This window comes from Ixodes scapularis, unplaced genomic scaffold, assembly GCF_016920785.2.
Source record: "Ixodes scapularis isolate PalLabHiFi unplaced genomic scaffold, ASM1692078v2 PGA_scaffold5__190_contigs__length_132052651, whole genome shotgun sequence".
Classification (NCBI taxonomy): domain Eukaryota; kingdom Metazoa; phylum Arthropoda; class Arachnida; order Ixodida; family Ixodidae; genus Ixodes; species Ixodes scapularis.
The window spans coordinates 66,830,674-66,847,924 of NW_024609880.1; the positions used below are offsets into that span (position 1 = coordinate 66,830,674).

Consider the following 17,251-nt stretch of genomic DNA (forward strand, 5'->3'; position numbering starts at 1 on the left):
AAAAAAAAAAGCTGACATCGCCACGGGTTTGCAACATAATTGGAGGAAGGGATCATCGAAAGACGCCTGGCGGGAAGTAGACAATGTCGAGCGAAATGCCTTGTCAGCTGCATCAAGCCTAACCACTGCAGCTACTGCTCATATTTAACCAATAATGATAGCACCGTTGGATTCTGATGTTGTTGCACAGAAATGACTATGACTCATCTTGCATGTATACTAAACTGATCACATTATCATGTTCACTAGGCGCGGCAGCATAGGCCTCCATGTTACGGGCTGCTGCCTTTCCGCGGTGCCGCGGCTCTCCAGGGCCAAATAAGATTATTATTATTATTATTTTTATTATTATGAAGAGGCGCAAGTGCCGTCACGACTTTCTCACACAAACTCTGGCAGGTAAAGACCGTGGTGAAAAGAAAAAAAACTCAGTAAAAAGTTGGCGTCACAAACAATCTCATTGCTAGGTGCATGCTGCCACATAGAAAGAAGTTTGTTCTTCGAGCCATTATGTCACAGAACCAAGTGGAAGCGATTGGCTGGCAAAGCGATAGGAATTCTTCTCAGGGTAATGCGTCGCTGAATTCTTGACCTGTCACCGACTATGGTACTTTTCAAATAGTACGCCTGGTGTCCTTCTGAGTGTGTTCGCACTGAGGTCACTTATTATGTCCTCTGCAAATTCTACGTGGAAAATCATGATGAGATGATGGCGGTCACGGCACAGCCAGCGACCACCTGAGCACTTTGGCAGTATTGTGTATATATAAGGAAACTGTCATTGTTTAGTTCATGGAACTTGTATGTTTGGGTTGTGTGAACTCGAGTGATGAGTTTTGAAATTGTTTGTTTCCAGGCGAATGCACTTTAATAGAATTGTGCATCGAGAAATTTGTCACTTCTATATATATATTCCACTTTTCATTCTTCTCTTCAAAGCCAAGGGGAAGAAAGAGGAGAAAGGTTCTGTTCACCTAATTCCGATTTCACATCTTCTTTAGTGTTGTAAATATTTCTAAGCCAACATCATTCCTTTTCTTTCTCATCTTTGCTTTTGTCGATTGGCCGGATCTAATAAAAGAGCAGTCCGCCAGAACGATCGGACCACACTGGTCGCTCACTGCCAGCATTCGCACTCAACAATCACCAGACAAGATGTGAATCTATTCACATTTGCGTACAAGTGTCACCGAATGCTTCGTGCCCGCCTGCGACTGCTTAGGACAAGAAAGCAGATTGGTACTCTGGTGCCATGTAGCGGGGAGGCCTGGAACACTTTTGATCTGCATATAACTAGACCGGAGGTTTTGCAGTTTTGCAGTTTGTCTTGTCGTCATGGGTGGTCACAAGCGGTCATAACACACACGGTCACACTCAATTGCAAACATGTGAACCAGCCTCGAGTGGCGTGACGGCGTGCATTTGTTCCCGATGTTTCTCTTCCACGTCGTCATAGAATATGAATTGCTGGTGACGTACCTGGACTGCGGGTCGTACCGGGTCAAGTGCGGGGACGAGGTTCTGGATGTCCACGGTCGCACGACCGTCAAGGATGGCGTTGCCACCGTCGAGTGCGACGTGGGCGGGAGCAGCGTCAAGCTCCGCACAGTTCTCCACGATGGAACGCTTCACGTCTTCGACAGGGTACGCAATAGATTTCTGTCACCACTTCTTAACAAGGAAGTTGTTATGGATGCAGTTCCGTGTTTTCTGGGATTTATTTCGCTTTGAGTTCGGGGGCATATTTGGGGGCTTATTTTTTTTTTTTTTCTCACAAATTCAGTGTTTTTTAGTGTCAACTCCCGGCGTCGGAGAGACAGTTGGCATTTATAGGAGCCTATGTTGAAGAAAACATGACAAGATGAGGTGTGTCGTCCCCAGAAAAAACAGCAGCCTCATGGATGGTTCAGTGTGGACTGTGTTCAACACAAGATACAGCTGTAGATAAAGGTTTCTTTCCAAAAGGATTGTTTTTTTTTTATTCAAGGACAGCTCACTCGGTGTTTTGTCGGTTTTCTCTGATCTTGGTTAAACCAGCTGGGGGTTGATTTTGTGGCTTTTTACCGGTAAATTTTAATAACACAGAAATCTAGTCATTGGGCTGGTTTTCATGAGATGAGTATAATGTAGTTGTGTGCTAATAGTGGATTTTTAGTTCAAAGCAAATAGTGGTTTTGGCTGAATATCTTGAAATCGAATATCAGATAGTTACTCCCAAAACGTTTGCTACTGTAGCACCGTGCTTAAATGCAAACCCAGCTGAACTCACGAAGGCTGTTCCTGAGCTTCCACTTGTCCACTTATAAGCTCATTTTAATCTAGCTATATTTATAAACTGTTGCCTCAGAAAGTGTGATGCCTTGGGATGGCAAGGAAACAACGGATTTATCATAAAATTAAACCTATAGGAATGCCCAGCTACACCTAATTGAGCGGGCTTGTAAATCTTGCTATACGCAAGTATTCCTTATTCAATCTCAAATTTGAAAAAAAAAAAAAAATAATCACAAAAGATGAATGCAGGTTGGTGTGGCATCTCTGCCTGGCATATACTCTTGCATAACAGCCAGTTTCATTTTGAACTTTTTACTACGATGTAGATATCAACATTCGCAAAGTTTCAGTTTATTTTTAGATACACCGGGTGTGTGCGTGCACCATTCGGCTTTGAATGTGTACTCTTCTCTCTAGCATGCCATTGTAATATTCATAGTTTTTCAAATGTTGATTGCAGCAGGTTACCCTGTTGAGTGCTCTTCATACAGAGCGCCGGCGTACTGTGGAGAAGCAACATCCGCAGAGCTCGCTTCTGCGAGTGTTGCTCCTCTGCAGTGCACTGGTGCTCGATAAACAGGGCACTCAACAAAGCTAACCTGCCGCAAGCAACCTTAGAAAAATATTACCATAAAATACCGGAAAAGCACCTATTCCTCTTTCACTGAAAACTGGGTTATAGACTTTCTGAAGCACATGTAAATTTGACATCAGCTGATTTATTTGTCAGCGCTTTGAAAAGTTGTTTGTGAAAAGGATTATCATTGCATTATGCGTATATTTCTACAGAAAATTTCCGCGTCTTTTTTTTTTTTTTTTTGTATAACTTCTTGTGCAAATAACTCTTTTAACCACTCTTGCCACAACCTCCAAAAGGGGGTTAACAGTATGTATAAAAAAACAAAAACATTTGTTCGGTCAAATGGGTAAAAACCAAGATGGCGGCCCACAAAGAGCTTTGAAGGCAGGCAGAACTGAATCAGAGGAAGGGCATTTATTTTTACATGATATCCCCGTCATCGCCCTTGGAGCCGCCGCAACGGGTTGAATATTCTCGGTTGATGCCGGCGCTTTGGAAGGGGTGGGCACTTGACATACAATTTGCAGAATTCTCAAGTTTGGTAAATGTTAATAGTGGGTGCTGGTACGAAGTGGACTCTTCCGCGGTATTTTATGGCAATATTGCAGTTCATATCGAAGCGAATATTGAATAGTAGGTATATTATTCGAAACCACTATTTGAAATGTTGAATATTCACACAACGCTAGCTCAACATGACCAAAGTACATTGTGAAAACCGGTCGTAGGAACAAGGATCTGCTAAATTTGGCAAGGGAGACATGCTCTGCCAAATTTGGCTGACAGTTGTCATGTAAGGTCTTCGGAGCGACACATGTCTTGTCTCTAGCGTGATGTGATCATGTGAGGGGATGATGTTACACGACTGCGATGCAAGAAGTGACGTCACCTGAAATCACAATCACTCGATCCAATGAGATGGCGTCACCTGATTGCGATGCTAGACATCGTGGTCGCCTGACCCAATGGTATGGCATCACATGACTGTGATGCCGTCCCATTGGATGACGTCACAAAATCACGTCATGTGATGGTGATGCCAGCCGATGGTGAGGCACCACCCGGAAGGTGGTGCCTCGCTCTCATTTGCCAGTGGGATCACGTAAATGTGGCGAACATGCAGGATTAAGGTACAATTAAGTTTTTTCTATCGTCTATCTGTCTATTAAACGAGTGCAAGCGTGGATGATGTTGCTGTTTCCAGGATGGCTTGGAGCAGCTTTCCATCGCCAAGCCGGCGTACCTGAGTGCAGCTGACGAGGACTCTGGTCCCCTGGGGGCAGTGGCACCCATGCCGGGGGTCATAGAAAAGCTCTTTGTCAAGGAAGGGGATGCCGTAAAGGAAGGAGACCCTGTCGTGGTCATGATTGCCATGAAGATGGAGGTAGGCACATTGAGCTCATTGGTGTGGCGTCCTGCATCTTTTATAGGTGGGGAGCTCTCTAACTTGCTTGATCTCAAGGAACCGTTTTCTGACTTGAAGCCGAAAACACCCCTTCTAGTCCCAGCACTGATGCAGTAAAACACTGAAGATGCTATAGACTGTAGAAACAGTAATCTGCATACTAGATTAGTGGTTTTCAAATGGATGTCGGCAGACCCTTTGGGGTCCTTGAAGGCCTTCTTGAGGTCCTCGAACCCCTTGACTGTCAGTCAAGCCGAGCCATAAAACTTCTTTTTTAATTGATGCTAGCTGTCTCACGAAGCTAACTTGACCAAACCATGTGCGCTGAATGAGTAGGGACGATTATTCTGTGTTTCAGAGCTCCAAAGAAAGTTTGCAAGCACTTAGTTATCTTCATTTTACCCTTTTGTGAATTTAGTCAACCAATACCCCCCCCTCCTCCCAGTGGATGCCACCATCACTTCCGCTGTAGGGGGCAGGAAACATCGATGGTTGGGAATCACTGTTTTGTTCATTGGTATGCATCAATGAGTGGTTCACATCTGCTGATACAGTGCTGGCAAAACACTTTACTTGCGGGCAAGAACGTCCGGGAAAATTTTAAAAAATTTGGGGAACCTGTGAGGCCACTCTGGGGATTTCCTGTGTTCCTAGGAACCCAAGTGTTCTCTAAAGAACCCCTTGGAGATCCCCCAAATTTTCTGAGCCATTCCAGCCTCTCAGTAAAGGGTTTCTCCAGCCTGAACACCATTTGAGATATTTGTTAGCATTGCTGCTCATTGCATCCCGAATATTTTTGACATGGTTGCTACAGCTTTGAAAGATCAAGTGGGTGCCTGTTGCATATAGGCTGGTAAGATGTCCCTGTAAAGTGCGGGGGAGAGTCTTTTTTTCTCGAAATGCCAAGCACTCTCTCTTTCTGGACTTTGGTATAAAACACTCAAATTAATGTTAGTGATGATTTCTATAGATTGACATAATGTGCTCTATCGTGCTACAGTCAAACCCGTTTATGACGAACAGCAGGAAACGCTACAATCAGTTCGATATAGCAAGTAGTTCGGTATAGCAAAAACCGTTTACAACTAATATCCAGGATGCATTCGTTGTAAGGCGTGAGCTTGTCTTTCTTTCTCATTTCCTCACTTCCGCCTTGTAACAACGCGCTGTAAAGTTTTTTTTTTTTTTTTTTTGCATGTGTGCAGTTTTGTTTTAAATTTTTTTTTTGCTTATCTTCCCTTCTGAATCGCTTCGCTTCGTGAGCAAACGCTTTGGGATGAAAATACTATTTGTTTTATTTTTCTGTGCGTGCAGTGTATTTTTTAGCCTCTTTTCCTTCTGCATCGGTTTTCTTCGCTCAACTTTCTTTGCAACTTGAGCTTTTAAAATTATCTTTTTTTCCTAATTTTTTTTTTGTGGGAAGGGACAGGCTAAAAGACGATCGTCAGCGCGTTTTTAGAATTCGCCTTCCCAGGGGAAATAGTTCGATATAGCCAATATATTGTTCGTTATAAAAAGTACTTTTTACATGCATTTTTATTTCATATTTCTGCGAGTTCGATATCGACAATAATTCGCTGTTCGTGGGTTCGTTCTAAACGGGTTTCACTGTAGTCTGCAGTGCAGCAGCGTGACTGGAGCTATGCACTGACATTTTCTAGTTGCCTCTGTCACTGTCAAGGCCAGCAATATGAACCATTTTATTTCTTGATGAAACTACTTAGAAGTAAATTAGAAATTGCCATAATATGTACATGTAAGAAAGTCGAATGCGTCATCTTTTGTTTCGGTTTTTTGTGTAGTGGAACAAACTTTTTATGAGGCACTCCGAGAGGCAAAGACCTTTTGTTTACTTGTTGCAACGCATCTGGAACCTCTGCTTATATTTAAATTGTAAGCAAGCACCTACTTGAAGCTCACTACAAATGACACAGTTAAAAAGGTCTAAATCATGTCTTTTGGTCCCAGAACAAAAAGATTAGTTTTATTGGCATAAAATGTATACTGAAGATTGTCAGTCCATCTCTCTGGAAGTGTAAACTTCAATTAAGAGGTTACAACATACATAGTCATTTCAGACTGGTTCCATATTAGGAGTTTAATGAAACATGATATGCTCATTTAGGCATTCTATTTTCTACTCTCCTCAATAGTATGTCATCAAAGCACCCTCGACTGGAGTCATAGAGAAGCTTCTTTATAAGATTGGCGACAATGTGCCAAAGAATGCTCAGCTGGTTAAGATCAAGTCGGACGAAGCCGAAAGCAGCGGTGGTGATGCGAAATAGGTGAGTCATAATAGAGCTTTGTTGTCCGTTACTACGATATGATTGGGGTTCCATTAGCAAAAATTAAATTCTTTTTATCAGCATATGCTAGAAAGACGTCTTTTACCTGGTTGGCTTCATTTTTGCTGATGTTCACTTCATCTGAATATTTTTATTTATCGAACATAAGAGAACCTTTTGCTAATAAAAAGGTCATAGTATATATATGTTAGACATGAATTCTGGGCAGCCTTCTGGACCTTAGTATTGTTCAGGTTTTGTAGGTCCAATATCTATTAGTTTGACAGGTTTATAACATCATAATTTTACAGTAAAAACACGGTTTATCTCTTCCCCAAACTTGCGAGAATATTTTGTTAACAACAAGATTTGGCTCCGTGGCTCAGCGACGCGCACTGCGACGAGGCTAAAGCGTGACGAGTGATTCAGGGGAAACATGCATGCGTGAACCACTGATTGGTTGCAAGAAATCACATTGATGAAGCAGCTTCTGGTGATGTCATCACTAACTTTATTTTGACTAATAAAAAAACAATAAGGTGTGCGAATTGTGGTTTGAATCGAATAGCACTGCGTCATTCCTAGGCTTCACAAAGTAAGCGTAAGACACACCATTCAATCTTTCTTTACAGTGTTGAAGCTAGGGATGACACTAGTATGCTATTCAATTCAAAGCACTATTTTCACTACCCTTCAAGAAACGTCACTGGAGGTGACCTCCCTTGCAGCAGTGCCACAAAAGCTACACTCGCAGGTAACTTTCCGCGGCCATAGGTACAAGTGCGCTTACGCACCTTGAGCGCCCGTCGAAGCTGCGCATGTGCACTCTTCACTTCTTTCGAAACGGAAAAGAAAGTCGTTCGTGAGTATAGATGGTTTGAACAGTGCTGTTTTATGCTATCTGTTCCTTTGTTTGCTTCCTTCCATTATGCACACATGAAACTCGATGGCAACCCAGCAGTTTGTTTTTGTTGGTTTCATTTCCTGTTGAAATGACTATCAATTGAGCTACCCTTGCCATTTCTCTTTCTTTTTTCAGGCTTTGTTAGGAACTCCCTTGCCTATCGATCACAAACTGCGTGCCATGAAAGGGAAAGAGGAAATGGCCCACGTCGCTAGTCGCAGTCTGTGAAGATACAAGGAGAGGGCCCCTCGTCACGTGCCCTCGAAACTTGCCATAACCAAGCACTTTGGCGCAATGCCCCCGGAACTGTGGTGCGTGCAGAGAAAAAGCATTTAGGTGGTGGAAGCTGAAGCATGCGTGAAGCTTAGTCGTCTTAATTAGGCGTATCACGCGTGCAACCTCAGAAACGTGATTGTTTTGATATTTTTTACGAGATTAGACACTTTAAACAGTGTGTGCCGTTACAGAGAAGTGCTCTTGAGTGCCTTTACGGTGTGTAGGTACGGTCATGGACGAACATAAGCTGAAGTGGCAGACAATACCGGCACCGACGGTGTAAGCCGAGAAGACTGAGCGACGACCGAAAGATGACGGCAATCCCGCCCCAAGGTGATAAGTTAAACTAGATGAGAGAAAATAATGTGGAAATGAGCATGCAGCACTACTAGTATCTGGTATGGCTCGATCCTGCAAACGACTGTAGCTAGCATCAATGTTACCTGCCCAGATGTGTTTTCTTTTACATGACATCAATCCGCCATTTTGTTGTTAGATGTCAGCATGATAAAACTTATAAGCTTTTGTGCACCACCAATTTGAGGGTGCGATGTGAATCTTCGGAGTACTCACTGACTGATAATAACAACAAAATGGTGGATGAAGTGACCTCGGTGAAAACGCTCTATAGTTAAGCCAGTGCACGAGCAGGAGGTAGCAAATAATGTGGAGGATTGAAGCAAATGAAGTGCACCCCAGAACATGGACTACTCTCATCCACATGCTGTTTTTCAATTTAGTTAAACTTCTTGTCTCGGAAAGGCGCCACTAGTACCTCAAGGTTGTCGTTCGGTCATTTCGGGTCACATTGTCCACCTATGTTGGCCTGCGTAAAAAACAACTTTCCTAGTGTTTGTCTCAGTCTCTGTCGAGAAAGTGTTCTTTGTTTCCTTTATTTCTTTTAGACGGTGATTCTCGCAAAAGTCATTTTTTAGACAAGCATTTCTAGCTTGCCTTGTGGCGGTACTATTTGTGAGTTAGTGTTCAATTCGAGTGATTTTTACTCCCTGAGTTGTATTGTTTTTTTACGTCTGCCAAGTTGGCATCACTGCTAAGGCTAAAAATAAAACATTGGATCAAGCGTTCACGTTTCTTGTGTAAGATAAAGGAGTTCCTCACAAATGTTGGTGGAGCAAAACACCAACAAAAGTTTGATTCCTTTTTTTTAATAATTAATTGAGAACGTAGTGCCAGTTGTGAAGTCAAAACAAATCGATTAGTATGTTAAAAAAAGAATGGCCTTGAGTAATGCAGATATACAATGTGTTTGATTTTAATTTGGACCATTTCTTTCTTTAAAGGGGGGTATGTATCTATCAGGCTCGGCGGACATTATATGAGGGGATAATCGTAACAGTTTGTTATCTAATTAACTAGAATCTGTTAATTAACCTAACCTTTTTATTGTTTTATTTTTAGACCTTATGCGAAATCGCTTTTTGGTCTGACAACACTGAGAGCATCGCCATTTTAATGTTGGCATTGGCAAGCGTTGTCGGTACCGAAGCATGGTGGAGGCGTCAAAGACAGCCGTACGGGCAATGTGCGATGGCGCAGCAACTGCTTTCCGCCTTCCGACCATGTGGACAAAGAGTTTAAACAACCTACCGCAGCTGTCTGACGAAACTCTTGGGGGTCTGTGCATGCTGGCGACAACCTCGTCGAAGAAGCGGACCAAGTCCTACGCCTTCGCTGTGGAAGCTGGGTGTAGGAAAAAATGTCCGCGGAAAAAATGTCCCCAGAAAAAATGTCCCCGGAAAAGTCACCGGAAAAAAAGTCCCCGGACAAAATGTCCCCGGACAAAATGTCCCCGGGAAAAAAGGCCCCAGGTGGAAAGTAGGAAAAAATGTCCCCAAAGTATTTTCTATCTCTGGGTTTCCCTGATTCTCATGGCTTTCGGGCGTTCCGGTCATATTTTCTTGGGCAAAAAGGCACCGTGTGGCAAGTGGGGAAAAACGGCCCCAACAAATAAGGAAATATACGATTACCCGAGGTAAACATCGCGACACTAGCGCGAACACGACATCGGCGCATTTTCACATTTTACTTAGAAAGAGTATTAGTGGGAACGGAATTTTACCGTCTGCATTATATCCCCAAATAAGCACTTTCAGTACCTATGATAACTTTAATGGCAACTCACCTTTCGTTTCTATAAAAAAAAAAAAAAAAAACTAGCGATCGCTTGTTTGTGCTAGCAGTGTCGCGCTTTTTACCTATTTGGAAAGGGTACAGAAGTACCTCTCAAATTTCCCTAAACACAATCATTTGGTTTTGGCTAGAAGTGTTATAAATGTATTTCTCAATGAAAAACAAACAAAAACAGTTGAGATGCAATGTTACAAAATCAGAAATGAAATGACACATTCTATATTCACACAAAAAAGTCAAAAGCGGATAGTACGGCTGACGGCACGCATGACAATGACAGGACCTCCCTAAAAGCCATGAGAATCGGGGAAAACCCAGGAAAGCGGAAAAAAATATTCCTTTGGGGACATTGTTTCCTACTTTCCACCTGGGGCCTTTTTTTCCGGGGACATATTTTCCGGGGACATATTTTCCGAGGACGTTTTTTCCGGGGACCTTTCTTCCGGAACTCGTGGAAGCTTGTTGTCGCCAGCGTGTGCACAGGCCTCCGAAAGGACGAGGCCGTCATGCCTTTCGTCTTTGAGAACACTTTTAATTCTTTTTTCGATGCGAATAGGCTTGAAATCGTACCGTTTATCGGTATACTGCTCCACGCAAATCAATGACTCAAAATTTGTCTTTTTTTTTTTTTTTTTTTTATTTGTTACTGGCGGAGGGTTTTTTGGTGGAACGCTCTGTGTTCTAAAAGAAACTGTCCCCTGGGCAATATTTTTCAAGCGTTGCGAAGGGCTAAAATTGGTTTCAAAAAGCACTGACCTCAAGCACAGTTGGCGGATGTTGCTCTATTAATGAGATTTGTTCAACCCTGACAGAATAACTGCAGTGACTTTCTCAAAACTGCCCTCGAGTTTCTTTGCACAAAACAAAATTTCTACCTCGGCTGCGACAAAAAGAAAAGGTGTAAAATGAAGTTGGCACCGCCCGTGTCGCTTTTTTCGACGTCCGCAACGTAAGTTTTTGCCGTCGCCGACATCGAAGTTTTAGCCACTGCGATGAACCTAACCAGTGGCGTACCAACTTATTTTTGAGGGGGGGGGGGGGGGGGGGGGGGGGCAAACCTGACCTCCCGCCCCCCCCCCCCCCCCCCGGGTCGCATATTAGAGCGCAGCTCTTACCGCTCATTCACACTGGAAGCGGATCCGCGTTCGCAAAGCGGTTGCGAACGCGGTTGTATAAAGATTCAGTACAATTGCACGCGCACTCGATGACATCAAGTGCGCGTGCGCGTTCGCAACCGCTTTGCGAACGCGGATCCGCTTCCAGTGTGAATGAGCGGTTAGGGGCCCGTTTCCGGCTTGAGCGGCGTCGGCGTAACCGCGAGGTCACGTGACCCCCCCCCCCCCCCCCCCTGAGGTCACGTGACCTTAAGGAGTCACCTATCCCTCAGTACGCTTCCATCCTCCTCCTCAAGAGCTGCGCTCTAATCCGGTGTTACCGGGAATTGTAAACGGCTTTCATTTTTTTTTTACTAGTGAGGGGCCGAACTTTTGAGGGATCGAAAATTTGGCGCAACTTTTGCCGAACTTTTCTGAATATTTGGCAATGATTCGGCAAAAATACAGTTACCAGACTTAACATTGATATATTTATTTTTTTCTCACGAAAAAAGTTTTTATTTTCCTTAACATAAATACATGTAGTGCCTATTGACACAGTTATGACTGAATAAGGTGATATAATAAAAGATAATTGTATCGGTGTCGCTTTGGTATGTTTACTGGCAATTTTAGTGTTTGCTTGCAGAAAGTGGCGTGACAACGAGGTTGGGTAGTAGCCGGCGCAGTCACGAATCACGCTACGAGAGTTTTGATTTTAAGGCTTCATCAGCGCACGCCTGCCAAGTGTGTTTACATTGTTAAAATAAAGGCAATCCCTGCGTTCTTACTTTCTCTGGAAGTCACCGTCTCGTGCGCGAAAACGAATGCAACGGTTACTAAGCCTTCACCAGAAGAGATAACAATATTGTAAATATGCATGTTTTTCGATTTGAGTCACTTGACGTCAGCTTTGCATAAAAGTGTGCGTTCCATATTCGCAACGTGCCGTTTTTAACCTTTAAAATTCCGGTTTCTGGTGTTAGGACACACACGGACGTTTAGGAAGATCGGGAGAGTTAGGAATGTCGGATGTGCAACGTCGAGGGCATGATAGTTCCGTTTAGTTTTAGGCAGATACATAAAAATCGCGAAATAACGCGAGCTAAAAAGCGATATTTTTTTTTTGGCACAAACTGCTTGTGAGCCGAAAACAGGATTATTATAATAATATTAATAATAATTATTATTATTATTTCATTTGCACATACTGGAAAGGGGCCCATGTGGTGGTGCGCGGGGCTAGGTAGGTAGGCGAAAACCCTTACGCAGAGCGCCTATCAGCCAGACTTTTACGTAGTTCAACTACTTTACTCAAGTTACTGTATAGTTTAACTAATTTTCTGGGTAGTTAAGTAACTTTCAATTACATTTCTATTTTGGTAATTAGTAGTTTAACTACTTTTCCGAGTGACTTCTACTCAAATTACAAATTACTTTCGAATTTTAGTGGTTGTTTTGCCTATCAACAAAGATAAGCTTTACGCTTTACGCTAAGCTTTACGGAAGTGCATGGGAGTCAACTTTCCGTGGGGAGAGGGTAGAGGGGGCCGGTCAGGATGGTGACGACCGATGATGACGTTCGCCCGATGCAAGTCCCCCGGAAAGTCGAATAAGAAAAAAAAAAAATCTAAAATTTGTTCGATCCCGCTGGACACATTACGACGTTGGTAGGTTTACAATGGCCAGTGTGGCCACGTTTATTTGAAAACAAAACGACAAGTCAACGGTAATATACAAAACTTCCAAAATGAAAACCCCATACTTTAGTCCCCAGTCTCAAGAGCCGAATTTCTCGAGAATCCTCTCGGCAGCCCTTTTCTAGACTCGTAGAGGCCTTTCCCTCCAGAGATGGACCAATCACTTCAAATTTCACCACTCCCACGTGGTACACTGTCATCCAATGGTCGGCGAGCTGTCATCCTGGCGCTCCAACCGCGCAAACCCTAAATTCCTTGTAGAGTTGTTCTCTGCAATTTTCTCAGACTAGCTGGGGCCAACAGCTAAATTATTACATCGCGCAAAAAGTGACAATTTTACACTAAGCGGCAAAACCCTCTATATACAGGCACATTCGGCTAAAAGCTGCAAGCATCTCCGCACACGTGTTCTCCCAGCACCGCCTCTCGAAACCCAAGACGTTTCTTAACGACCGGGGTCCGACTCTTCTCCACCGACCCCTGCGATGCTCGAAGTGGCCCGCGCGTGGGGGCGGAAGACGCCCAAAAAATGCAGACACAAACATAGGCAGATAAAAAAAAACACTGCCGACGCAACTGTAGAAAGATAGTCTTTTCCAAACCAAATCTTACTTATTTCTAACAAAGTCCTTCGTTACTTAACATGGGCTTTACGGAAGTGCATGGGCAGCGAGGCTTGGGTTGCCGACTGAACGCCGCAAAGCGGTGTCAACCCAAGCTCCGCTGTCCCCCATGCACTTCCGTAAATAGAGTCCCATACGATTTAGTTCAGCGATGTTTCATCAACAACATTCGTTTTTTTTAATGTTAATTGTATAAAAAGAAATATAAATATCGCCGAATGCCTCGAGAAAACAAACTGTCAGAGGAAAAAAAAAAAGTAAGCCTACACCTAGGATAGAACCCGGGTCTGATACGTATGAGGCAGACATCTTACCACTAAGTTATGCTACCGCTTCGGAAACTCGCATTGTATCCGCTGCCTATGTTGACGGCGGCAGCGCCTATCTCCGCGAACCAGCCAATCGGCGTGAGCGCCGTTGCTAGGGTGTGTATCGCCTGCGCGTTAAAAATATGCCCGCGCGGGTCGGGTGGCGTGCCCTTGGCATTCCTTGGGCGCCGCCGGCCAGTGTTTGCCCTACCCAGTGGTGGCCGTTTCAGGTTGGGCAAAACACATGCCTTGTCCCCCCCCCCCCCCCCCCCCCTATGGGAACTAGGGTTGGTACGCCCATGAATTTAACTTACCACTGTTAACCGTACGTATCTTCAATCATGGTTCGGGGCTTAGATTATTAAAACTGCCATCTTTTTGCCTCGCTTAACAGCCTTGGTCTCGTCCGCATGCATTGAGCTGCTTGCGCATAAAAAAAAGACAGGCCGACACTACCACGCACATAAAAGAAAAAAGAAGGTCAAACAAATTTGGTGCAACTTCGTGAAAAGATTAGGGCACAGTTCGTTAGTTGTAAATGGCTTCACGCCACGCGATAACGTCCGCATGTTTCTTCAAACATGCGGACGTTATCTGTTTGTCAAAAGCTGCGTCTCAAGTAACATAAAAATAAGGGGAAAAAAAGAAAACCGTTTACAATTCCCTGTAACGCCGGTTAGAGCGCAGCTCTTGAGGAAGAGGATGGAAGCGTACCTGAGGGATAGGTGACTCCTTGAGGTCACGCGACCTCAGGGCCGCAGTGTGACGTCAGGGGGGTCACGTGACCTCTGTGGGGGGTCGGTCACGTGACCTTGGGGTCACTTTACCTCGGGGGAGAGGGGGTCACGTGACCTCGCGGTTACGCCGACGGCGACGCCGCTCAAGCCGGAAACGGGACCCTAAGAGCTGCGCTCTAAAAGTGAAAGCCGTTTACAACTCCCTGTAACGCCGAATTAGAGCTCACCTCTTGAGGAAGAGAAGGGAAGGGTACTGAAGGGGGGGGGGGGGGGTCGTGTGACCTCGGGGGGGGGGGGGGGGGATCACGTGTTCTCGGGGAGGGGTGGTCACGTGACCCCCCCTCCCCGAGGTCTGCGAAGGAACCCGAGGTCATCCCGAGGTCCTCGGGGGGGGGGGGGGGGGGGGGTGCTCGCAGTTACGCCGACGCCGACACCGCTCAAGCCGGAAACGGGCGCCTAAGAGCAGCGTTCTAAAAGGTGAACCCTGTTCACGTTTGCGTTCACGTCACGCACGAATCGAAGGTTTATCGCTGCATCCGCAGCGGAACGCAGCAATCGTTGGCATCGTATCTCTCGTACGAAGCGCGGTCGCTTGTTTACATGGGGTCTTTGCTGGTCGGGTCTTTGGTTTCGTTTTCTCGCCGCTAACAAGATGGCGGACGTAGTTCTCGGCGCGCTACTGGATGGCGGTCTACATTTCCCATATGGCCATTGGTCTCGCCCGATTAGAGGCCAGACCAATTTAAAGAATTGTTTAAAAGGTAATGGTTTCTAAGATATTAATTGATGAATTTCGTGTTTTTCAACGGATTCAAAAATTGCTTGCAAAAAGAGCTTATCAAACACAGGCCACGATGGCGCTTAGGAGGGTGACGTAGCACTGTAGTAGTCGTTTAGGTCACGTCGTCACTTGTGTCGTCGGCGCACCCAGCTGCCGAGATAGTGACGACATGATTGATATTACGACATCATTCTTCTAAGCGTCATTGTGGTTAGGGCTTGCAACACTTTTTGAGCGCAATTTATAAATCACGAGAAAAAATGCAAAAATCGATTGATTGATGTCTAGAAAATCATTATCTTTTCGCAAATTATTTAAATTTGGTTCAATTCTAATAGTAATTGCCATGAATACTGCAATTCGAACATGACCCCTAAAATCATTATATGTGAAGTTAATTAAGTCTTTAGTTAATTGGTTACCTTACCATGACGATTATCCCCTCATGTTTGAAGGAGTATGTTCGAATTAAAATTAAACACCTTGTATAGATTTTATCACAGCAATGTTGACTTTTCCATTAACTTTTGTCCAGACCAAGCACCGATGCTTGCTGCTCTTTTACTACCTGGCGTTAAAGGGATACTACAACGAAATTTCGGAGCTTACTTTATGGTCTATGTGTGTTCTATATGTGTTAAAAGGAGCAGTATCACATCGGACACACCATTATCTTGTTAAAAAAAGACACGAAAAGGAATTTTAAAACGAATTAAACGATTAGCCAAGAGCACCTGGTGGATGTCGTTAACGCCTCGTTTCTAATGCCCGTCTAGGAACCTTGAGAGGTAGTGACGGCAACTGTCTCGCCTCCGGCCACGACGAGAGGAGGGGAAGGAGGAACTCCCCTCTTCACGAGAATCTTTTTTTTTTTTTTTTTTGTGTCCCAGAAGTCGCTATTGTCCCTCTACAAGATTATTGAAGATCAACCCGCCACTCAAAATTCATACAAAAGCAGCCGTTTCGGTGGCTGGAACGACTAGGCCATGCTCTCGACATCAGCCTCGCCGTAGCTTTGCTCGTCCCGAGACGAACTACGTCACGATTGCGTCGGATGTCACGTGCTCTAAGCTTGGCCTTCTCTAAGCGCCTACCCAAAAAGGCCGTTAAAAAAAAAGAAAAAAAAGCCACCAGGTTCGAAGTACAAACATGCGATTGTCATTTACGGATATCGTGGATCATATTTAACCTATTTTTGAACACGACGGATATAGACAATTGCAAGCATGGCGGCTCACTGACCCTCCATGCGCGCAAGCATATGCAGCGCGCGCGTGAACGTAGCTTTGGCAAGCTTGTAATTGCACGCCCTTGCCAGCACGAGCAGAGACATGGCGGCGTCCAGATGCCCTGCTTCGTTGAAGTATCCCTATAAGACATTGCCTCTGCTTGTCAAAACTTCTACAGCGGAGCTGGACAACTGAATGTCGACACGACACTCTGGACAGCTACCGCCATCTATAGCGACGGCGACAACCAGACAACCGGCTTGCTGGTTGTCTGGTTGCCGCCGGCGCTCATAGATTGCGGCACATAGTACAGCTCCACTGCTCTTCCTTCTTCACCAGAGTGGAAAGGCTGAAAGTTTTTCAGTCGTATTTCTGCTTTGTGTTTGTAACTATACTAAGTCAAAGTTCGTGTGAATATCAGCCAATTTATTTTGCTTCATAAAGGGCAAAATAAATTGTTATAGAAAAATTCTTAACATCAAATCAAATCAAATCAAATAGTTAATTTTTCCATTAACAGGAAAATGGGGGGAGGCCGAAGAAAAAAAGCTGATAAACGTCGATTCTTAGAGGGATTGTCCGGTAAAAGTTTGTCATTCAGAAAACAGTTAAATTATATTGTCATTGCTTTTGAGAATATCATCCTCACAATCTCGGAATTTTTAATCCTCCGCCACACAAGTAATTCATTTTTAAATAGAGAGCGGAGGAGCAAGTTGAAGCAACCTAATTGCTGTCGCGTCACGTTGATCATAGCCACGCGCTGGGGTTGGCAAGGCAGAGGACACGCGCCGAGTTCCAGACATTGTTATGGTTCGGCTATTGGTCGTCGTTGCAGCGATTGGACACGGGCCCCCAACCCGAATGCTTCTCGAGCTAGTAAGTATAACGAGCCCAAATC

General features: G+C 44.5%; 1 protein-coding gene across 1 annotated transcript in view; it reads left to right on the forward strand.

The window, feature by feature from the left end:
• Positions 1 to 8,814, forward strand: part of LOC8028287 (methylcrotonoyl-CoA carboxylase subunit alpha, mitochondrial) — a 29,145-nt gene extending 20,331 nt beyond the window's left edge. The window contains exons 12-15 of the mRNA XM_029985445.2: positions 1,457 to 1,644; positions 4,059 to 4,238; positions 6,413 to 6,547; positions 7,587 to 8,814. Of these exons, the coding sequence (XP_029841305.2) occupies positions 1,457 to 1,644; positions 4,059 to 4,238; positions 6,413 to 6,547 (503 nt within the window). The 3' untranslated portion in view covers positions 7,587 to 8,814. The remainder of the gene's footprint in view (positions 1 to 1,456; positions 1,645 to 4,058; positions 4,239 to 6,412; positions 6,548 to 7,586) is intronic.
• The last annotated feature ends 8,437 nt before the right edge of the window (positions 8,815 to 17,251 follow it).